Below are 23,184 nucleotides of genomic sequence, written 5' to 3' on the forward strand. Positions count from 1 at the left end.
TCTCGCATTATTGTTTTTGATTATTTCAGCAACCCTCCTTGACATGGCAGTTATACTGATTAGCTTTTTAGCAGTATTGTAAAAACAAATACATTAAACATCAAGATCTAAATGATTATAAATAAGATAACAAAAAAAAATTCTGTTGTTCATTATCCCCAAATGGTTTAACTCTTACTCCTATTGTTCATTCACTATGAAATTATTATTTGGAAACAATTTCTTTCATGTAATTGGCAAGAGTCCATGAGCTAGTGACATATGGGATATACAATCCTACCAGGAGGGGCAACGTTTCCCAAACCTCAAAATGCCTATAAATACACCCCTCACCACACCCACAATTCAGTTTTACAAACTTTGCCTCCCATGGAGGTGGTGAACTAAGTTTGTGCTAAGATTTCTACGTTGATATGCGCTTCTCAGCATTGTTGAAGCCCGATTCCTCTCAGAGTACAGCGAATGTCAGAGGGACGTGAAGGGAGTATCACTTATTGAATACGATGATTTCCCTAACGGGGGTCTATTTCATAGGTTTTCTGTTATCGGTCGTAGAGATTCATCTCCTACCTCCCTTTTCAGATCGACGATATACTCTCAATTTACCATTACCTCTACTGATAACTGTTTCAGTACTGGTTTGGCTATCTGCTATATGTGGATGGGTGTCTTTTGGTAAGTATGTTTTTTATTACTTAAGGCACTTCAGCTATGGTTTGGCACTTTATGCATTTATATAAAGTTCTAAATATATGTATTGTACTTATATTTGCCATGAGTCAGGTTCATGTATTTCCTTCTGCAGACTGTCAGTTTCATATTTGGGAAATATTAACATCTTTTAAAGAATTTTTTTTCTTACCTGGGGTTTAGTCTTTTTTCAATTGACAACTTCTTGCAAATTGCGGGCAGCATTAGGCCCGCAGGTGCGTCAAATGCTAAACTTTATTGCGTCATTCTTGGCGCGAAAATATTTTTGGCGTCATACTTGACGTCGAGACCTTTCACACGGTTGCGTCATTAGTGACGCGAGTGTGTAATTTCCGGTTATTTTTGGCGCCAAAAAAGTTTACATTACGTTGTGCGTCATACTTGGCGCCAAACTTTTTCATTATTTCAATACCCCATTGATGTTTGCCTCTTGCTTTTTTCTCTATCAGAGGCCTATGCTATTTGTATTTTTTCTCATTCCTGAAACTGTCATATAAGGAAATAGATAATTTTGCTTTATATGTTGTTTTTTCTCTTACATTTTGCAAGATGTCTCAATCTGATCCTGCCTCAGAAGTTTCTGCTGGAACATTGCTGCCTGACATCGGTTCTACCAAAGCTAAGTGCATTTGCAGATAGTGTATCCATCAGTAATAGTACATTGCCAGTTGCAGTTCCTTCAACTTCTAATGTGCATGATATACCTGTAAATTTTAAAGAATTTGTTTCTGATTCTATCTTGAAGGCTTTGTCTGCATTTCCACCTTCTAATAAACGTAAAAGGTCTTTTAAAACTTCTCATTTAGTTGATAACATTTCAAATGACCAACAACATAATAATTTATCCTCTTCTGATGAGGATCTATCTGATACAGAAGATCCTTCCTCAGACATTGACACTGACAAATCTACTTATTTATTTAAAATAGAGTATATGCGATCTTTATTAAAAGAAGTGTTAATTACTTTGGATATTGAGGTAACCAGTCCTCTTGACGTTCAGTCTAATAAACATTTAAATGCTGTTTTTTAAACCTCCTGTGGTTTCTCCAGGGGTTTTTCCTATTCCTGAGGCTATTTCTGATATGATTTATAAGGAATGGAATAAGCCAGGTACTTCTTTTATTCCTTCTTCAAGGTTTAAAAAATTGTATCCTTTACCAGCAAAATCTATAGAGTTTTGGTAAAAAAATCCCCAAAGTTGATGGGGCTATTTCTACTCTTGCTAAACGTACCACTATTCCTATGGAAGATAGTACTTCCTTTAAGGATCCTTTAGATAGGTAGCTTGAATTTTATCTAAGGAAGGCCTATTTATATTCAGGTCATCTTCTTAGACCTGCAATTTCTTTGGCTGATGTTGTGGCTGCATCAACTTTCTGGTTGGAGAATTTAGCGCAACAGGAATTTGATTCTGACTTATCTAGCATCATTCGCTTACTGCAATATGCTAATCATTTTATTTGTGATAAACAAAAAATGCACAAGCACCAAGGGTATGCAACGGCTTGTTTGCAGGTGTGCCAACTATTGGACCTGCACCAAGGTCCCAAAAAGGCAGTCCAAAAATAATGATATAGCTGCACCACCAACTGTATTTAAAACATCATAATTTTATTGTGCCACTTAAAACAGACAACGTTTCGGACCCATGTCCTTATTCATGTCTGAGACATGAATAAGGACATGCGTCCGAAACGTTGTCTGTTATTTTTGGACTGCATTTTATTTGTGATGCCATTTTTGATATTATCAAAATTGATGTTAGATCCATGTCTTTAGCTATATTAGCTAGAAGAGCTTTGTGGCTTGAATCTTGGAATGCTGATATGACATCTAAATCTAGATTACTATCTCTTTCTTTCCAAGGTAATAATTTATTTGGTTCTCAGTTGGATTCTATTATTTCAACTGTCACTGAGGGAAAGGGAGTTTTTCTGCCTCAGGATAAAAAACCTAAGGGTAAATCTAAGGCTTCTAACCGTTTTTGTTCTTTTCGTCAGAATAAGGAACAAAAATTGAATCCTCCCCCCCAAGGAATCTGATTCCAATTGGAAGCCTTCCTCAAATTGGAATAAATCCAAGCCATTTAAGTCAGCCCCTAAGTCCGCATGAAGGTGCGGCCCTCATTCCAGCTCAGCTGGTAGGGGGCAGATTAAGGTTTTTCAAGGATATTTGGATAAAATCTGTCCAAAATCAATGGATTCAGAGCATTGTCTCTCAAGGGTATCGAATAGGATTCAGAGTAAGACCTCCTGTGAGAAGTTTTTTTCTCTCACGTATCCCAGCAAATCCAGTAAAAGCTGAGTCTTTCCTGAAGTGTGTTTCAGACCTGGAGTCTTCAGGGGTAATCATGCCAGTTCCTCTTCAGGAACAAGGTTTGGGGTTTTATTCAAATCTATTCATTGTCCCAAAGAAGGAAAATTTATTCAGACCAGTTCTGGATCTGAAAATTTTGAATCGTTATGTAAGAGTACCAACTTTCAAGATGGTGACTATAAGTGATTATAAGGACTATTCTGCCTTTTGTTCAGTGAGGATATTATATGTCCGCAATAGACTTGCAGGATGCATACCTTCATATTCCGATTCATCCAGAACATTATCAGTTTCTGAGATTCTCTTTTCTAAACAAGCATTACCAATTTGTTGCTCTTCCATTTGGCCTAGCAACAGCTCAAAGAATCCTTTCGAAGGTTCTGCATGCCCTACTCTCTGTAATCAGAGAACAGGGTATTGCAGTGTTTCCTTATTTGGTACTAGCTCAGTCTTTACGTACTGCAGAATCTCACACAAATCAACTAGTGTTGTTTCTTCGGAAACATGGTTGGAGGATCAATTTACCAAAAATTTTCTTGATTCCTCAGACAAGGGTCACCTTTTTAGGTTTCCAGATAGATTCAGTGTCCATGACTCTGTCTCTAACAGACAAGAGACTTTTAAAATTGGTTGCAGCTTGCCGGCACCTTCAGTCTCAGTCATTCCCTTCAGTGGCTATGTGCATGGTGCTTTGTATGCTGAATCAATGGTGCAGGGATTATACAAAGATATCACAATTAATATCCTTAAATCCCAATGTACGACACTCTCTGACATGGTGGATAGATCACCATCGTTTAGTTCAAGGGGCTTCTTTTGTTTGGCCAACCTGTACTGTGATCACAACAGATGCGAGTCTTAGGTTGGGGAGCTGTTTGGGGATCTCTGACAGCACAAGGGGTTTGGAAATCTCAAGAGGCGAGATTACCAATAAATATTTTAGAACTCAGTTTTGGCCTCTGTTAAAGAGAGAACCGTTCATTTGTTTTCAGACAGACAATATCACAACAGTGGCATATGTCAATAATCAGGGTGGGACTCACAATCCCCAAGCTATGAAAGAAGTATCTCGGATACTTACTTGGGCGGAATCCAGCTCCTGTCTAATCTCTGCGGTACATATCCCAGGTGTAGACATTTGGGAGGCGGATTATCTTAGCCGCCAGACTTTACATCCAGGGGAGTGGTCTCTCCATCCAGATGTGTTTTCTCAGATTGTTCAGATGTGGGGTCTTCCAGAGATAGATCTCATGGCCTCTCATCTAAACAAGAAACTTCCCAGATACCTGTCCAGGTACAGGGATGTTCAGGCGGAAGCAATGGATGCGCTGACACTTCCTTGGTGTTATCATCCTGCTTACATTTTCCCGCCTCTAGTTCTCCTTCCAAGAGTGATCTCCAAAATCATCATGGAACAATCATTTGTGTTGCTGGTGGCTCCAGCATGGCCACACAGGTTTTGGTATGCGGGTCTGGTTCAGATGTCCAGTTGCCCGCCTTGGCAATTTCCATTACGGCCAGACCTAATATTTCAAGGTCCGTTTTTCCATCAGGATCTCAAATCATTAAATTTGAAGGTATGGAAATTGAACGCTTAGTACTAAGTCATAGAGGTTTCTCTGACTCAGTGATTAATACTATGTTACAAGCTTGTAAATCTGTCTCTAGAAAGATTTATTATAGAGTTTGGAAGACTTACATATCATGGTGTTCTTCTCATAAATTCTCCTGGCATTCTTTTAGAATTCCTAGAATTTTACAGTTTCTTCAGGATGGTTTGGATAAGGGTTTGTCTGCAAGTTCTTTGAAAGGACAAATCTCCGCTCTTTCTGTTTTATTTCACAGAAAGATTGCTATACTTCCTGATATACACTGTTTTGTACAGGCTTTAGTTTGTATTAAGCCTGTTATTAAATCAATTTCTCCTCCTTGGAGTCTTAATTTGGTTCTGAAGGCTTTACAGGCTCCTCCATTTGAACCTATGCATTCTTTGGACATTAAACTACTTTCTTGGAAAGTGTTGTTCCTTTTGGCCATCTCTTCTGCTAGAAGAGTTTCTGAGTTATCTGCTCTTTCTTGTGAGTCTCTTTTTCTGATTTTTCATCAGGATAAGGCAGTTTTGCGGACTTCTTTTCAATTTTTACCTAAGGTTGTGAATTCTAACAACATTAGTAGAGAAATTGTTGTCCCTTCCTTGTGTCCTAATCCTAAGAATTCTTTGGAAAGATCCTTACATTCTTTGGCTGTGGTAAGAGCGTTGAAATATTATGTGGAAGCTACTAAATATTTCAGGAAGACTTCCAGTCTATTTGTTTTATTTTCTGGTCTTAGGAAAGGTCAGAAGGCTTCTGCTATTTCCTTAGCTTCTTGGTTGAAACTTTTGATTCATCAAGCTTATTTGGAGTCGGGTTAGGCCCCGCCTCAGAGAATTACAGCTCATTCTACTAGATCAGTCTCCACTTCGTGGGCTTTTAAGAATGAAGCTTCAGTTGATCAGATTTGCAAAGCGGCAACTTGGTCCTCTTTGCATACATTTACTAAATTCTACCGTTTTGATGTATTTGCTTCTTCGGAAGCAGTTTTTGGTAGAAAAGTTCTTCAGACAGCTGTTTCAGTTTGATTCTTCTGCTTTTGATTTAAGTTTTTTTCTTTCAAAAATGAAAATAAACTTATTTTTGGGTTGTGGATTAATTTTTCAGCGGAATATGGCTGTTTTTATTTTTATTCCCTCCCTCTCTAGTGACTCTTGAGTGGAGATCCACATCTTGGGTATTGATATCCCATATGTCACTAGCTTATGGACTCTTGCCAATTACATGAAAAAAAACATAATTTATGTAAGAACTTACCGGATAAATTCATTTCTTTCATATTGGCAAGAGTCCATGAGGCCCACCCTTTTTTATGGTGCTTATGATTTTTTGTATAAAGCACAATTATTTCCAAATTTCCTTTGTTGATGCTTTCTACTCCTTTCTTTATCACCACACTGCTTGGCTATTCGTTAAACTGAATTGTGGGTTTGTTGAGGGGTGTATTTATAGGCATTTTGAGGTTTGGGAAACTTGGCCCCTCCTGGTAGGATTGTATATCCCATATGTCACTAGCTCATGGACTCTTGCCAATATGAAAGATATGAATTTATCAGGTAAGTTCTTACATAAATTATGTTTCTCTTGTAAGGTGTATCCAGTCCACGGGTTCATCCTTTACTTGTGGGATATTCTCCTTCCTAACAGGAAGTGGCAAAGAGAGCACACAGCAGAGCTGTCCATATAGCTCCCCCCTCTAGCTCCACCCCCCAGTCATTCTCTTTGCCGGCTCTAAGCAATAGGGTCCCTCTCGGAAGGGTAAAGTGAATGTGGTGTTAGATTTGTAGTTTTTGTTCTACAAGCAAAAGTTTGTTATCTTAAATGGTACCGGTTTGTACTATTTACTCTCCTGCAGAAAAGAGATGAAGATTTCTGCAGGGAGGAAAATGATTTTAGCATGTTGTAACTAAAATCCACTGCTGTTCCCACAAAGGACTGAGGAGTACCAGAAAACTTCAGTTGGGGGGAACGGTTTGCAGGTTAGGCTGCAATAAGGTATGTTCAGTCATTTATTTCTAGACAAGACTGTGATAATGCTGGAAAAGAACTGATGAGATCCCCATGAGGGAAGGGTAAGCTTTATTCAGAGACTAAGTATGGAATTGCAAGCTTACAGAACAGGGCTAATTTAGACTGGTTGACACTTTTTTATGGCAAACGGTTTTTACTAGTAAATATCGTTTTTTGAGACACTTTGAGGTTCCTTTGGGTTTCTTTCAGGGGTTGCTACCCACATGGCTATTATTTTAACACTTAGGAGTGTTTCTTTAGGCCTCACAACACCGGAGTAAGGTGGGAGGGGCCTAATTTCGCGCCTCAGATGCGCAGCTAGACTGACTAGATCTTCAGGCTGTTTCACATGGAGGGTCCTGCTGCAGTTTGAGGGCCTATAAGAAGCTTTTTCCCCACAAATCTGGTTCCTAAGGGCAGGTAGGGCAACAGCAGAGCTGTGGCAAGGTGCTGAAGCCGTTTTAACCGGTTGTTAGCTTGCTATTGATCCGGTTTGGGCATTAAGGGGTTAATCGTTTTTTATTGCTAGTTGTGCAATCTTACCAATGCTTTAGGTACATACTGTGAAAATTTCGTAAAATTTGCTGTATTTTTCACTGTTTTGGAAAATTGTGTGCCTTTTTTATCTCTTAAAGGCACAGTAACGTTTTTTTTGCAAAGTGTGTTTTTACTTGATTAAAGTGTTTTCTAAGCCTGTTTGTCTTACTACTAGTCTGTTAAACATGTCTGACACTAAGGAAAATCCTTGTTCAATGTGTTTAGAAGCCATGGTGGAACCCCCTCTCAGAATGTGACGTCTGAGGGAGATTTTTCCGATTCGGGAAAGGTTGCTCCTCAGACAGACTCAGATACGTTGGCATTTAAATTTAAACTAGAACACCTCCGCTTATTGCTCAGGGAGGTACTAGTTACTCTGGATGACTGCGACCCTTTGGTGGTTCCAGAGAAATTGTGTAAAATGGACAAGTACCTAGAAGTGCCTGTTTACACTGATGTGTTCCCGGTCCCTAAGAAGATTGCGGATATAGTAACTAGGGAGTGGGATAGACCAGGGATTCCGTTTGTTCCCCCTCCTGTTTTTAAGAAAATGTTCCCCATATCTGACACCACGCGGGACCTGTGGTAGATGGTCCCTAAGGTGGAGGGGGCTGTTTCATCACTTGCTAAATGCACAACCATACCAATTGAGGACAGTTGTGCTTTTAAAGACCCAATGGATAAAAAATTAGAGGGTTTACTTAAGAAAATTTTTGTTCAACAAGGTTTTCTTCTCCAACCTATAGCGTGCATTGTTCCTGTAACTACTGCAGCTGCTTTCTGGTTCGAGGCGCTGGAAGATGCGCTCCAGACGGAGACCTCATATGAGGACATTATGGACAAAATTAAGGCTCTTAAGCTGGCTTATTCTTTTATCACAGATGCCGCTTTCCAACTAGCTAAGTTAGCGGCAAAGAATTCAGGTTTCGCCATCCTGGCGCGCAGGGCGCTATGGCTGAAGTCCTGGTCGGCCGATGTGTCGTCAAAATCCAAACTACTGAACATCCCTTTCAAAGGAAAGACCCTCTTCGGGCCTGAATTGAAAGAGATTATCTCAGAAATCACTGGGGGAAAAGGCCATGCTCTCCCTCAGGATAAGTCCTTTAAGACAAAGAACAAACAAAATAATTTTCGTTCCTTTCGAAATTTCAGGAGCGGTCTCGCTTCATCCTCCCATGCTGCAAAGCAAGAGGGTAACACTTCACAACCCAGGGCAGCCTGGAAACCTTACCAGGGCTGGAACAAGGGTAAACAGGCCAAGAAGCCTGCAGCTGCCCCCAAGACAGCATGAAGGGGTAGCCCCCGATCCGGGACCGGATCTAATGGGGGTCAGACTCTCTCTCTTCGCTCAGGCCTGGGCAAGAGACGTACACGATCCCTGGGCCTTAGAGATTGTATCCCAGGGATATCTTCTAGAATTCAAGGACTCCCCTCCAAGGGGAAGGTTCCACATTTCTCGTTTGTCTACAGACCAGACAAAGAAAGAGGCGTTCTTATGCTGTGTAGAAGACCTACATACAATGGGAGTGATCCACCCAGTTCCAATTGTGGAACAAGGGCTGGGTTTATACTCAAACCCAGCCCTTGTTCCAAAAAAGAAGGAATTTTCAGACCAATCCTGGATCTCAAAATTCTAAACAAATTCCTCAGAGTCCCGTCATTCAAGATGGAGACCATTCGGACAATCTTACCAATGATCCAGGAGGGTCAATATATGACTACCGTGGATCTACAGGATGCGTATCTGCACATTCCTATCCACAAAGATCATCACTAGTTTCTCAGGTTTGCCTTTCTGGACAAGCATTATCAGTTCGTGGATCTTCCTTTTGGGTTGGCCACTGCTCCCAGAATTTTCACAAAGGTGCTAGGGTCCCTCCTGGCGGTTCTAAGACCGCAGGGCATAGCAGTGGCGCCTTACCTAGACGACATCTTAATTCAGGCTTCGACTTTCCAAAGAGCCAAGTCTCACATGGAAATTGTATGGGCCTTTCTGAGGTCTCACGGGTGGAAGGTGAACATCAAAATGAGTTCTCTCTCCCCCCTCACAAGAGTTCCATTCCTAGGAACCCTAATAGACTCGGTAGAAATGAAGATATTTCTGACGGAGGTCAGAAAGCTAAAACTTTTAACTACTTGCCGAGCTCTTCATTCCATTCCTCGGCCATCTGTAGCTCAGTGCATGGAGACAATCGGACTAATGGTAGCGGCAATGGACATAGTCCCCTTTGCACGGATACACCTCAGACCACTGCAACTATGCATGCTGAAGCAGTGGAATGGGGATTATGCAGATTTGTCTCCTCAAATACAGTTGGACCAGGAGACCAGAGATTCTCTTCTCTGGTGGTTGTCTCAGGATCACCTGTCTCAGGGAATGTGAGTGGATCATCGTAACGACCGACGCCAGTCTATTGGGCTGGGGTGCAGTCTGGGACTCCCTGAAAGCTCAGGGCTTATGGTCTCGGGAAGAAGCTCTTCTCCCAATAAACATTCTGGAACTGAGGGCGATATTCAACGCTCTTCAAGCATGGCCTCAGCTAGCTGTGGCCAAATTCATCAGATTTCAGTCGGACAACATCACGACTGTAGCTTACATCAACCATCAAGGGGGAACAAGGAGTCCCCTAGCAATGATGGAAGTAACCAAAATAATCAGGTGGGCGGAGGATCACTCTTGCCACCTCTCAGCAATTCACATCCCAGGAGTAGACAACTGGGAAGCGGATTTTCTAAGTCGTCAGACTTTTTATCCGGGGGAGTGGGAACTCCACCCGGAGGTATTTGCCCAGCTGACACTCCAGAATTGGATCTGATGGCGTCCCGTCAGAATGCCAAACTTCCTCTTTATGGGTCCAGGTCCCGGGATCCCCAGGCGGTGTTGATAGATGCTCTATCAGCGCCTTGGTCCTTCAATCTGGCCTATGTGTTTCCACCGTTTCCTCTCCTTCCTCGTCTGGTTGCCAGAATCAAGCAGGAGAGGGCGTCGGTGATTCTGATAGCACCTGCGTGGCCACGCAGGACCTGGTATGCAGACCTAGTGGACATGTCATCCGTTCCACCATGGACTCTGCCAATGAGGCAGGACCTTCTACTTCAAGGTCCTTTCAAACATCCAAATCTAATTTCTCTGCGTCTGACTGCTTGGAGATTGAACGCTTAATTCTATCTAAGCGTGGTTTCTCTGAGTCGGTTATCGATACCCTGATTCAGGCTAGAAAGCCTGTCACCAGGAAAATCTTCCATAAGATTTGGCGAAAATATCTTTGTTGGTGCGAATCCAAGGGTTACTCATGGAGTAAGATTAGGATTCCCAGGATTTTGTCTTTTCTCCAAGATGGATTGGAGAAAGGTTTGTCAGCTAGTTCCTTAAAGGGACAGATATCTGCTTTGTCTATTCTTTTACACAAACGTCTGGCGGAGGTACCAGACGTTCAAGCGTTTACTCAGGCTTTAGTCAGAATCAAGCCTGTTTATAGACCTGTGGCTCCGCTATGGAGTCTGAATTCAGTCCTTTCAGTTCTGCAAGGGGTTCCGTTTGAACCTTTACATTCCATAGATATTAAGCTTTTATCTTGGAAAGTTTTGTTTTTGGTAGCTATCTCTTCTGCTCGAAGAGTTTCAGAGTTATCTGCTTTACAGTGTGACTCACCTTACTTGTTGTTCCATGCAGATAAGGTAGTTTTGCGTTTCAAACCCGGTTTTCTTCCTAAGGTTGTGTCTAATAAGAATATTAACCAGGAAATTGTTGTTCCTTCTCTGTGTCCTAATCCTTCTTCGAAGAAGCAACGTTTGTTACACAACCTTGATGTGGTTCGTGCTTTAAAGTTCTATTTACAAGCAACTAAGGATTTCAGACAAACAACTTCATTGTTTGTTATCTATTCTGGTAAGAGGAGAGGTCAGAAGGTGACTGCTACCTCTATTTCCTTTTGGCTGAAAAGCATCATCCGTCTGGCCTATGAGACTGCTGGCCAGCAGCCTCCTGAAACAATTACTGCTCATTCTACCAGAGCAGTGGCTTCCACATGGGCTTTTAAAAATGAGGCTTCTGTTGAACAGATTTGTAAGGCAGCGACTTGGTCTTCGCTGCATACTTTTTCCAAATTTTACAAATTCAATACTTTTGCTTCTTTGGAGGCTATTTTTGGGAGAAAGGTTTTACAAGCAGTGGTGCCTTCCGTTTAAGGTACCTGTCTTGTTCCCTCCCTTCATCCGTGTCCTAAAGCTTTGGTATTGGTATCCCACAAGTAAAGGATGAACCCGTGGACTGGATACACCTTACAAGAGAAAACAGAATTTATGCTTACCTGATAAATTACTTTCTCTTGTGGTGTATCCAGTCCACGGCCCGCCCTGGCTATTGGTCATGTAGATTTTTAGTTTAAACTACAGTCACCACTGCACCCTATGGCTTCTCCTTTTTCTTCCTAACCTTTGGTCGAATGACTGAGGGGTGGAGCTAGTGGGGGAGCTATATGGACAGCTCTGCTGTGTGCTCTCTTTACCACTTCCTGTTAGGAAGGAGAATATCCTACAAGTAAAGGATGAACCGTGGACTGGATACACCACAAGAGAAAGTAATTTATCAGGTAAGCATAAATTCTGTTTTTTTTCTTCAGTATTGAATCCTTTAGGAAATATTACATTTTCTACAGATTAGAATGATCAGTCCTGCTTATTATATATAAAATAAATCTAAATTTATGTGTATAATGACAATGCAAGATGTATGTCTCTCATAATACTGTTGACTGTTTTCAACCAAACTGATAAATGGAGAGCACATTGGTTCCACATGTTAGAAAAAAATATGTCACAGTGATGTAATAGGCAAAGTGCAAAAAAGAGCCAGATGCATTAAGGGCCTCCCTTAGCTTTCTACACCGAATCATGAAAACGTTGTACTTCATTTTTAGTCGGTAGAAAAAAATGTTTAGAATTATTATTTGACTATGAAAAGTTAAAGTGAAAGTCAATCCTAGCGTTGTACAAACGCTAGGATTTACTATTGAAACAAATAAAGGGGACTTTTATTCATGAAGTATAAGATACTTCATGTAGAAAGCTCCTTTATTTGTTTCAACCGATTGCTGTTCTTAGCTGCTACAGCGGCCCACATCTAAAACATTTTTTGCTAAGAGGTGACGTCCCATGGGAGCCGGATTTACCGCACAGCTTTTGGCTAAGAGGTGAAAACGTCACCTCTTAGCAAATTTTTTTTTAGCCGTGGGCTGCTGTAGCAGCTAAGAACGGCGATCAGTTGAAACAAATAAAGGAGCTTTCTACATGAAGTATCTTATACTTCATGAATGAAAGTCCCCATTTATTTGTTTCAATAGTCAATCCTAGCGTTTGTACAAAGCTAGGATTGACTTTCACTTTAAGAAAAAAATTAATGAGCCTAGAGCACTGTAAAAGTTACATAGTAGACAGGTGGTTGCATTTTTTATGAATACCTCCCAACATTTGTGGCTGGTTATTAGAGACTCGTGAGGTGGAAGGGGTCTGTTTACATTTTGTGAGCAGGGACAGCGTTGGGAGGGAGGTGGGTCATGGGTGGTTAGTGGGCTGAGTTGTGGGTGTCTCTGATTGGTTTATGGGCATATCTGGGCTGTCCGTAGTCAAGACTAAGGGAATTTCTGCCAATAGGGACATATGACTGTCTCAGAGGGACAACAGAGATAGAGCTCAGAATTAGGGACTGTTCCTCTCAAATAGGGACAGTTGTGAGGTAATTACCTCCTAACATTAGGTCCGTCATCTTTAGGGAATAGTATTACTGAGCAAATATAGTGCTTGCGAAAAACGCAGTTTTGCTCTCCACTCGTAATCTAGGTCACAGGAGGAAAATCAAAGTAACCACACAATTGCAGTTTAATGCCCCTTTGTTATACGCAAGTATCTGTAACTTTGGTCTTCTGAGATCTAATTTATTCATGCGTTTGCCTTTTAAGGTTATCCTCTACCTTGTGTAATTGTTTTTTTCCTTTTTTTCCAACAGATTTTGTTGAGTTACACAATATTACTGAAGATCTGATAGACTCCAAGTTAGATAAAGCAATAAAAAAGATGCAGGCTCTGGATGAGCTCTTACTGAGGAAGCTGGCCAAGGAGAAGGAGGTCAAAGCTCAGGGGCTAGAGATCAGAAAACAGCTGTGGGAAGAACTTCAGGTTGTTAGAATATTTCTTGGATTTATGACCTTATGATTTATGATCTCTTTGTAGGCCGATCTGTTGATTATAATCTTCATGTCATATTTCTTTTTCTCTTCAACCTATGTTTGCAATTTTTTTTTTTCATTCTCTCATGACTGCAATAAATAAATACTTTAGTTTCATTCATTTTACAAGACACAATATTTGCATCTCAAGCACAGGAAAAACAAAAACAGATGCAGTTTTAGATAAATACATACAGTTTAACTTTTATTAAAATCAAGAAAATACACAAAGTTATTCAATCAAATAAACAATCCTTACAAGACTTAATGATACCGGTAGAATATAGGGCCCGATCCGATATGCAGCGTCGCGACTCCAAATTTTGCGCGGGTTTGGTATCACATATACGGCGTAGCATACAACTTACGCGCGTATATATTTCTGCCTTCGTCCGTATTATTTTTACCCATAGACTGACATACAAAACACGCGCAGTTTGGTATCCAATATACAGCGTAAGTACTTACACGTGCAAATTTCAGAAAATCTACTCCATTCTCATCTCGCCACAAATTGCAGGCGCAGGAGCCCTTGCACTGACTAAAAAACCAACTTAACTCCCTGGAAGCCTTAACAAACATATACATTTAAGCAGCATCTCAAGGTTAAAGGGACAGTATACTATGATATTGCTTTTTTAAGGTTTATTTGTGTATTTGAAATAGTTTGAAGCCACAACATAATCAAATGGATTGAGCTTGTAGGTACTTTATCACATTGGGGACATATACTTGCTTATTTACTTTCAATTGGATTACCTTCATCTCTTTAGAACCCACTGGAGTGTAATTTATTCTAATGCTAACACAGCTTGGCACTGATGCCAAAATATATAAAGGGACAGTCAAGTCCAAAGAAAACCTTCTTCTTTTAAATAGGGCATGCTATTTCAAACTACTTTCAGATTTAATTAGAACACTTGCTTTGTTCTCTTGGTATTCTTAGTTGAAAGCAAAACCTAGAATGGCTCATATGATCATTTCTAACACCTTCTTGAAGGTTGCCTCTTTGCAATTGTGTCAAATCAATCACACACACCACAACCTCTCACCTGCAGACTTAAAACACCTGATAATGCCCACCCTATCAGTAACATCATTACTATATATACCAATAGGTCAATTTATATTGGATGCGAGATACATTGATTTACATCTTACAAGTGAATATTACTATATGTACCCTTCAGAAACAACTATTGTGGATGGGAGTTATAGTACAAGAATATGTCAGAAACAGGATAATATTACCTTTTTTGGGCCATTTCCACACATGCCTTATTATATGTTTTAACAATATTAGTGTACTAAAACACCCCTCACATGGATGTGGATGACAATTATATGGTAAATAACCGAGGACAAGATTTATGGTGAACTATAAGAATATTTTTTTTTTTTTCGGCTTCTTGGATGAGGGGGCAGAGGTGACTGGAGTGGATTTCCTGGTTCTCCTGGTTTGGGAAGCTTCAGATGATTCTGCTGGAGTGCTGGCCACAGATGAAAGGCTGGAGGCAGTGTCCTGCTGGTGTGTGAAGTGCTCAACCAACACACCCAAGAGTTGGTTTTGTTCCCGCCATCTATTGTCCATCTGCATCTGCATATCAGACTGGATTCTCATCATCTGAGACTGATTTTGTACAATTCCATTTAATGAGGCTGCAATGTCCCTCTGTAGCTCGATGCTACGCTTGAGTAACCTCTCTTGGCTCCTATGAAACCTCTGTTGGCCTCTTTGAATGATCTCACAGCTTGTTATGAGCCTACTCTGGAGTGAAATGTATTCCTCGCCCAGGGGAGAATACAGTGGATCTACAGGCTCTTGAGCAGCAGTGATTCTAGGTGCAGGTTCTGCTCTATCTGCTGGTGCTTCAGGGACAACTTCAGCTGCTGGTGCATCATGGACAACTTCAGCTGCATCTGCTTCATGGACATCTTCAGCTGCATCTGCTTCATGGATAACTTCAGCTGCTGGTGCTTCAGGGACAAATTCAGCTGCTGGTGCTTCAGGGACAACCTCAGCTATATGCTCATCTGAGGATGGTGGAGCTCTCCCAAGGGAAGCGGATGGTGGAGCTCTCCCAAGGGAAGCGGATGGTGGAGCTCTCCCAAGGGAAGCGGATGGTGGAGCTCTCCCAAGGAAAGCGGATGGTGGAGCTCTCCCAAGGGAAGCGGATGGTGGAGTTCTCAGGCTGGATTGGTAGTCCCATTGACGACTAGTGTGTGACCACTCAGCCTGTCCAGTTTGCATACTGTCCATGTTGCTGCCTGAAGACTGGTGGTGGAGGTGGCTGCATGGCTGTGACTGGTGGTGGAGGTGGCTGCATGCCTGTGACTGTTGGTGGTGGTGGAGGTGGCGGCATGCCTGTTTGCAGCCTGGTGACAGGAGGTTCTGAGGAGGAGTCAAATGATGATAGGGATTAGTACAGTCATATATATGTCCATGTGGGCATACAATATACATTGATACATGCTAGGGACAATACTCATTCTCATGTCAAACTATATAACATGCATGTGCACAATGGGATTTGTGATATGAGGGATTTTAATCTGCACAGTATACAGTTATGTGTTTCATACAATAGTTATGTGTACATGTCAGTGATGGAGAAAATGTGTTCTTTAAGTGACACTATGGTCACACAATTTACTTTAGCCTGATGTAGGCACAGAACCTGCTTTCTGAGCTAAAAGTATTGTGATGGCTATAGTGTCCATTTACTGAAAACTCTACATGTGGCTTGTGGCCTGTGTTACTCTGAGACATGTTAGTATTGCACTATTCCACCTCATATCATGAATTGCATTGTGTTAAGTAGCATTAATGTCAAATATAATTGTAGATGTTTTTGTTAGTAGGCCAAATACCATGCTCCTCATTGTGTACATGAATGTGTGACATTAAAGAATGTTATATCTCAAATACATATCATACTGGTGTGTGGGATGTTACTCACCAGCATGAGGTGCTGTGGTTGCAATCCCTGAGTCACGAGCCCCTGGAAGTCCACGGACTGCTGTGATACTCAGGGACCTGCATATCATCTCCTGCCAGACGTTGTATTCTGCTTCCAAGGGTGGACCACCGCCTGTTCCCCTCTGGTGCATGGCTTCCTGGCCCATCTTCTCTTTCACCCGCCTCTTGCAATCGTTCCACCTTTTTTTAAGTCCCTCGACAGTCCTCCTCTGCGGGGCCAAACTGTTTACAGCATCCTCTACCGCCAACCATGCTGCCTTACGCCTTCGGGCAACGCCTTTGCCCTTCTCCTGGCCAAAGAGGGCACTGTGGTTGTCCATGATGGCCTGGACTAGCGCAACATTCTCATCAAATGAGAAGTTTGGGCATCTCATGCGCTCCTCCTCTGTGGCCACCTGGCTTCCTCCCTGGGATGTCCCTGGTGTGGGTTCCTCCCTAACCTCTACCTCCTCCCCCTTCTGTCCCCATGTGTACCCTCTGTCCCTCTTCTAAGTGTGCCTGGTCTCTGGGCATCTCCCCTCCCATCATCCCTTCTAACTCTCCCTCTCCCCACTCCACTAACTCCCTGACGGGGACCCCGCTGCTCCTCCTGTCCGCTACAATACTCCTCTCCCTGCAACTCCGCTCCCCTCCTCCCCTCCGCCCTACCTCTCCCTGCCATCCTCAAACTACACACACTCACACACTCACGCTAACTCCCAGTTCAATCACACACAATCACAAAAAAAAAGTGTTGTGTATTTTGTATATGTATGTATGTATGAAATATGTGTGCAATATGTAAAAATAAGTGTAAGTAAATGTACAAGCTTACCCAAACAAAAATCCGACTTAACTAGCTATTATGCTGCGCCTCTCTCACTACTCTTACTAATCCTAAACTCACTGTAGTGTGCTGTAGCTCAACGAACCATCCAAACACACTGAAGAAAATGGCGGCTGCGCATGGGTTTATATATGACTTTTGAATAGCGTAATTAAGTTGCGCAGTTTTAGATGGAGTATCGGGTAATTTTTACAAGTCTTAGCCAAATTTGCATAAAACTACACTTTATTGAGACTTTACATGAACAAAACAAAAAGTACTTGCGACGACTAAAATGTGTATTTGTGCACTTTTCGGAACAACGCCAGTTTGTCCTACTTACGCCACTTTAGCATCTGACGGCGCTGTATATTGGATAGCCCGATGTGCGAGGTGAAATTACGGGCGGTGCGGGTTCCCTCGCTTGCGCCGAAAACTACGCCGTATATCGGATCGCGCCCATAACGTCTAGCTCAACAAGGTAATTAAGCTTTTAAGTTATCTTGTCTGTGGTAGTAACTTAATAACATTATTTCAAACATTTGTACAAACTGGATTATAACATGCTTTAAAGCGATGGAACAAATAAAGGTGACTTTCAGTCATGAAGTATAAAATACTTCATGCTGAAAGTTAATTTATTTGTCTTAAGAGTTCACTGCACTGAGCGCCTCAGGCAGCCCATGGCAGAACGCTATTTTGCTGTGAGGGGATCTTAGCCAATTGCATGCTAGCTATCCGGCATGGCGCCAGCAGGCCTGCACGGCTATTGGCTAAGATGTGGAAATGTCACCTCACAGCAAAATAGCATTCTGCTGTAGGCTATTTGAGGCGCTCAGTGCGGTGAACGTTTCAGACAAATAAAGGGACTTTCACCATGAAGTATTTTCTACTTTATGACTGAAAATCCCCATTGTTTGTTCTTCCACTGGTAAATCCTAACGCTAGAATTTACTATCAGTTTAATGTCAACTCAGAAGACTATCGGCTAGATTTAGAGTTTTGCGTTAGAAGGGGTGCGTTAGCTACGCGTGCTTTTTTCCCCCCGCACCTTTTAAATACCGCTGGTATTTAGAGTTCACAGAATGGCTGCGTCAGGCTCCAAAAAGGGAGCGTAGAGCATAATTTACCGCCACTGCAACTCTCAATACCAGCGGTGCTTACGGACGCGGCCAGCTTCAAAAACGTGCTCGTGCACGATTCCCCCATAGGAAACAATGGGGCAGTTTGAGCTGAAAAAAAACCTAACACCTGGAAAAAAGCAGCGTTCAGCTCCTAACGCAGCCCCATTGTTTCCTATGGGGAAACACTTCCAAAGTCTGCACCTAACACCCTAACATGAACCCCGAATCTGCCGCCCCCGCTATCGCTGACCCCTGCATATTATTATTAACCCCTAATCTGCCGCTCCGTACACCGCCGCAACCTACATTATCCCTATGTACCCCTAATCTGCTGCCCCTAACACCGCCGACCCCTATATTATATTTATTAACCCCTAATCTGCCGCCCCCAACGTCGCCGCCACCTACCTACAATTATTAACCCCTAATCTGCCGACTGGACCTCACCGCTACTATAATAAAGTTATTAACCCCTAATCCGCCTCACTCCCGCCTCAATAACCCCTTTAATAAATAGTATTAACCCCTAATCTGCCCTCCCTAACATCGCTGACACCTAACTTCAAGTATTAACCCCTAATCTGCAGACCGGACGTCACCGCTACTCTAATAAATTTATTAACCCCTAAAGCTAAGTCTAACCCTAACACTAATACCCCCCTAAGTTAAATATAATTTTTATCTAACTAAATAAATTAACTCTTATTAAATACATTATTCCTATTTAAAGCTAAATACTTACCTGTAAAATAAACCCTAATATAGCTACAATATAAATAATAATTATATTGTAGCTATTTTAGGATTTATATTTATTTTACAGGCAACTTTGTATTTATTTTAACCAGGTACAATAGCTATTAAATAGTTAATAACTATTTAATAGCTACCTAGTTAAAATAATTACAAAATTACCTGTAAAATAAATCCTAACCTAAGTTACAATAAAACCTAACACTACACTATCAATAAATTAATTAAATAAAATACCTACAATTATCTACAATTAAACCTAACACTACACTATCAATAAATTAATTACATAAAATACCTACAAATAAATACAGTTAAATAAACTAACTAAAGTACAAAAAATAAAAAAAGAACTAAGTTACAAAAAATAAAAAAATTATTTACAAACATAAAAATATTACAACAATTTTAAGCTAATTACACCTACTCTAAGCCCCCTAATAAAATAACAAAGCCCCCCAAAATAAAAAAATGCCCTACCCTATTCTAAAATAAAAATAGAAAAGCTCTTTTACCTTACCAGCCCTTAAAAGGGCCTTTTGCGGGGCATGCCCCAAAGAAAACAGCTCTTTTGCCTGTAAAAAAAAACATACAATACCCCCCCCCAACATTACAACCCACCACCCACATACCCCTAATCTAACCCAAACCCCCCTTAAATAAACCTAACACTAAGCCCCTGAAGATCATCCTACCTTATCTTCACCACGCCGGGTATAACCGATCCGTCCAGAGGAGGCTCCGAAATCTTCATCCAAGCCCAAGCGGGGGCTGAAGAGGTCCATCATCGGGCTGAAGTCTTGATCCAAGCGGGCGCTGAAGAGGTCCATCATCGGGCTGAAGTCTTGATCCAAGCGGGCGCTGAAGAGGCAATCGGAATTAAGGTAGGAAAATTCTGATTAGCTGATGGAATCAGCCAATCAGATTCAAGTCCAATCCAATTGGCTTATTGGATCAGCCAATCGGATTGGACTTGAATCTGATTGGCTGATTCCATCAGCCAATCAGAATTTTCCTACCTTAATTCCGATTGGCTGATAGAATCCTATCAGCCAATCGGAATTCGAGGGACGCCATCTTGGATGACGTCCCTTAAAGGAACCATCATTCGTCGGGAAGTCGTCGGCCAGGATGGATGTTCCGCGTCGGCGGGATGAAGATGGATCCGGAAGAAAGAAGATTGAAGATGCCGCTTGATAGAAGACTTCAGCCCGATGATGGACCTCTTCAGCGCCCGCTTGGATCAAGACTTCAGCCCGATGATGGACCTCTTCAGCCCCCGCTTGGGCTTGGACGAAGATTTCGGAGCCTCCTCTGGACGGATCGGTGATACCCGGCGTGGTGAAGATAAGGTAGGATGATCTTCAGGGGCTTAGTGTTAGGTTTATTTAAGGGGGGTTTGGGTTAGATTAGGGGTATGTGGGTGGTGGGTTGTAATGTTGGGGGGGGTATTGTATTTTTTTTTTTACAGGCAAAAGAGCTGTTTTCTTTGGGACATGCCCTGCAAAAGGCCCTTTTAAGGGCTGGTAAGGTAAAAGAGCTTTTCTATTTTTATTTTAGAATAGGGTAGGGCATTTTTATTATTTTGGGGGGCTGTGTTATTTTATTAGGTGGCTTAGAGTAGGTGTAATTAGCTTAAAATAGTTGTAATATTTTTATAATGTTTGTAAATTAATTTTTTTATTTTTTGTACTTTAGTTAGTTTATTTAACTGCATTTATTGGTAGGTATTTTATGTAATTAATTTATTTATAGTGTAGTGTTAGGTTTAATTGTAGATAATTGTAGGTATTTTATTTAATTAATTTATTGATAGTGTAGTGTTAGGTTTAATTGTAACTTAGGTTAGGATTTATTTTACAGGTAATTTTGTAATTATTTTAACTAGGTAGCTATTAAATAGTTATTAACTATTTAATAGCTATTGTACCTGGTTAAAATAAATACAAAGTTGCCTGTAAAATAAATATAAATCCTAAAATAGCTACAATATAATTATTATTTATATTGTAGCTATATTAGGGTTTATTTTACAGGTAAGTATTTAGCTTTAAATAGGAATAATTTATTTAATAAGAGTTAATTTATTTAGTTAGATAAAAATTATATTTAACTTAGGGGGGTGTTAGTGTTAGGGTTAGACTTATCTTTAGGGGTTAATACATTTATTAGAGTAGCAGTGAGGTCCGTTCGGCAGATTAGGGGTTAATACTTGAAGTTTGGTGTCAGCGATGTTAGGGAGGGCAGATTAGGGGTTAATACTATTTATTATAGGGTTATTGAGGCGGGAGTGAGGCGGATTAGGGGTTAATAACTTTATTATAGTAGCGGTGAGGTCCGGTCGGCAGATTAGGGGTTAATAATTGTAGGTAGGTGGCGCGACATTGGGGGCGGCAGATTAGGGGTTAATAAATATAATATAGGGGTCGGCGGTGTTAGGAGCAGCAGATTAGGGGTACATAGGGATAATGTAGGTTGCGGCAGTGTGCGGTCGGCAGATTAGGGGTTAAAAAAATTATTAGAGTGGCGGCGATGTGGGGGGGCCTTGGTTTATTGGTACATAGGTAGTTTATGGGTGTTAGTGTACTTTAGAGCACAGTAGTTAAGAGCTTTATGAACCGGCGTTAGCCCAAAAAGCTCTTAACTCCTGGCTTTTCTCTGCGGCTAGAGTTTTGTCTTTAGAGTTCTAACGCTCACTTCAGCCAAGACTCTAAATACCGGCGTTAGAAAGATCCCATTGAAAAGATAGGATACGCAAATGGCGTAGGGGGTTCTGCGATATGGAAAAGTCGCGGCTGGAAAGTGAGCGTTAGACCCTTACCTACATGACTCTAAATACCAGCGGTAGCCCAAAACCAGCGTTAGGAGCCCCTAACGCTGGTTTTGACGGCTAACGCAAAACTCTAAATCTAGGCGTTAATTAGTAACTCTTCTTAATGATGGGTGAAGCCTTTACCCTAAAATACAGTTATAATTCACCCCACAGAGGAAAGCAGATTTCATTATAAGGACATTCTTGCTTTGCATATTTGTTTATTTGTCTTTGCTTTTCTGTAGTGGAAAAAAAGGATCTTTTTTTTTTTACACTTATGAGGGTTTGTCCCTGCACCGCAATAGAATTGTGACATTTGTCCTTACGGACAAGTGAGCGACTGAAACTCATGCGTCTGTGCACTTTTGTTAGGCTTTACCCTAACCCCTTGTTAAAGGGACAGTCTACACCGGAATTTTTATTGTTTTAAAAGATAGATAATCCCTTTATTACCCATTTCCAAGTTTTGCATAACCAACACAGTTATATTAATATACTTTTAACCTCTGTGATTATCTTGTATCTAAGCCTCTGCAAACTGCCCCTTTATTTCAGTTCTTTTGACAGACTTGCAGTTTAGCCAATCAGTGCCTGCTCCCAGGTAACTTCACGTGCATGAGCACAGTGTTATCTATATGAAACACATGAACTAACACCCTCTAGTGGTGAAAAACTGTTAAAATGCATTCTGAAAAGAGGTGGCCTTCATGGTCTAAGAAATTAGCATATGAACCTCCTAGGTTAAGCTTTCAATTAAGAATACCAAAAGGAACAAGGCAAAATTGGTGATAAAAGTAAATTGGAAAATTGTCCCTTTAAGCAAAATATTTTTAAAAATATAAAAAAATATTATTTGACGCTCAAATCATATTAAAGACAAGACGGTTGGTATTCAATATTATTTGTGCAAATTAATAATAAGTTATCGTCTGTTTCCGTCAATTGTTTTGTTAGACACTGGTATAAGACCAAAGATATTTTTAGTTGCACTTTTGGTATAATATATACAGTATGGAAACTAAACAGATGCCAGAAGCAGAGATTAACTGTTATTTTTTTATTCATGCGAATAACGAATACCGAAATGTTGCACATCTCATTAAAGAGTATATGCTTGTAATACTAACAGCATATTGGCTTAATTTGCTAACATTTAAAGAACTCACCAATCCCTGTGTTGAACTAGAGCTAAACGATTTGGAGTACTGCTTTAGATTTTAGTGAGTCAGGTCTAGAAATCAGATACTAATTGTAGTTTATTCTTACTGAACAGTTTTTGAATTATGCATCAATCAGGCTAACTTACATATCCTTTGC

General features: G+C 40.9%; 1 protein-coding gene and 1 long non-coding RNA gene across 2 annotated transcripts in view; one reads left to right on the forward strand and one right to left on the reverse strand.

The window, feature by feature from the left end:
- FSIP1 (fibrous sheath interacting protein 1) overlaps positions 1-23,184 on the forward strand; it is a 194,021-nt gene that overhangs the window by 20,791 nt on the left and 150,046 nt on the right. Inside the window, exon 5 of the mRNA XM_053697687.1 lies at positions 13,174-13,343. Coding sequence (XP_053553662.1) covers positions 13,174-13,343 — 170 coding nt within the window. The remainder of the gene's footprint in view (positions 1-13,173; positions 13,344-23,184) is intronic.
- LOC128644985 (uncharacterized) overlaps positions 1-23,184 on the reverse strand; it is a 47,388-nt gene that overhangs the window by 12,663 nt on the left and 11,541 nt on the right. The gene's annotated exons all lie outside the window — the stretch shown is intronic.

Source organism: Bombina bombina, chromosome 1 (assembly GCF_027579735.1).
Source record: "Bombina bombina isolate aBomBom1 chromosome 1, aBomBom1.pri, whole genome shotgun sequence".
Classification (NCBI taxonomy): domain Eukaryota; kingdom Metazoa; phylum Chordata; class Amphibia; order Anura; family Bombinatoridae; genus Bombina; species Bombina bombina.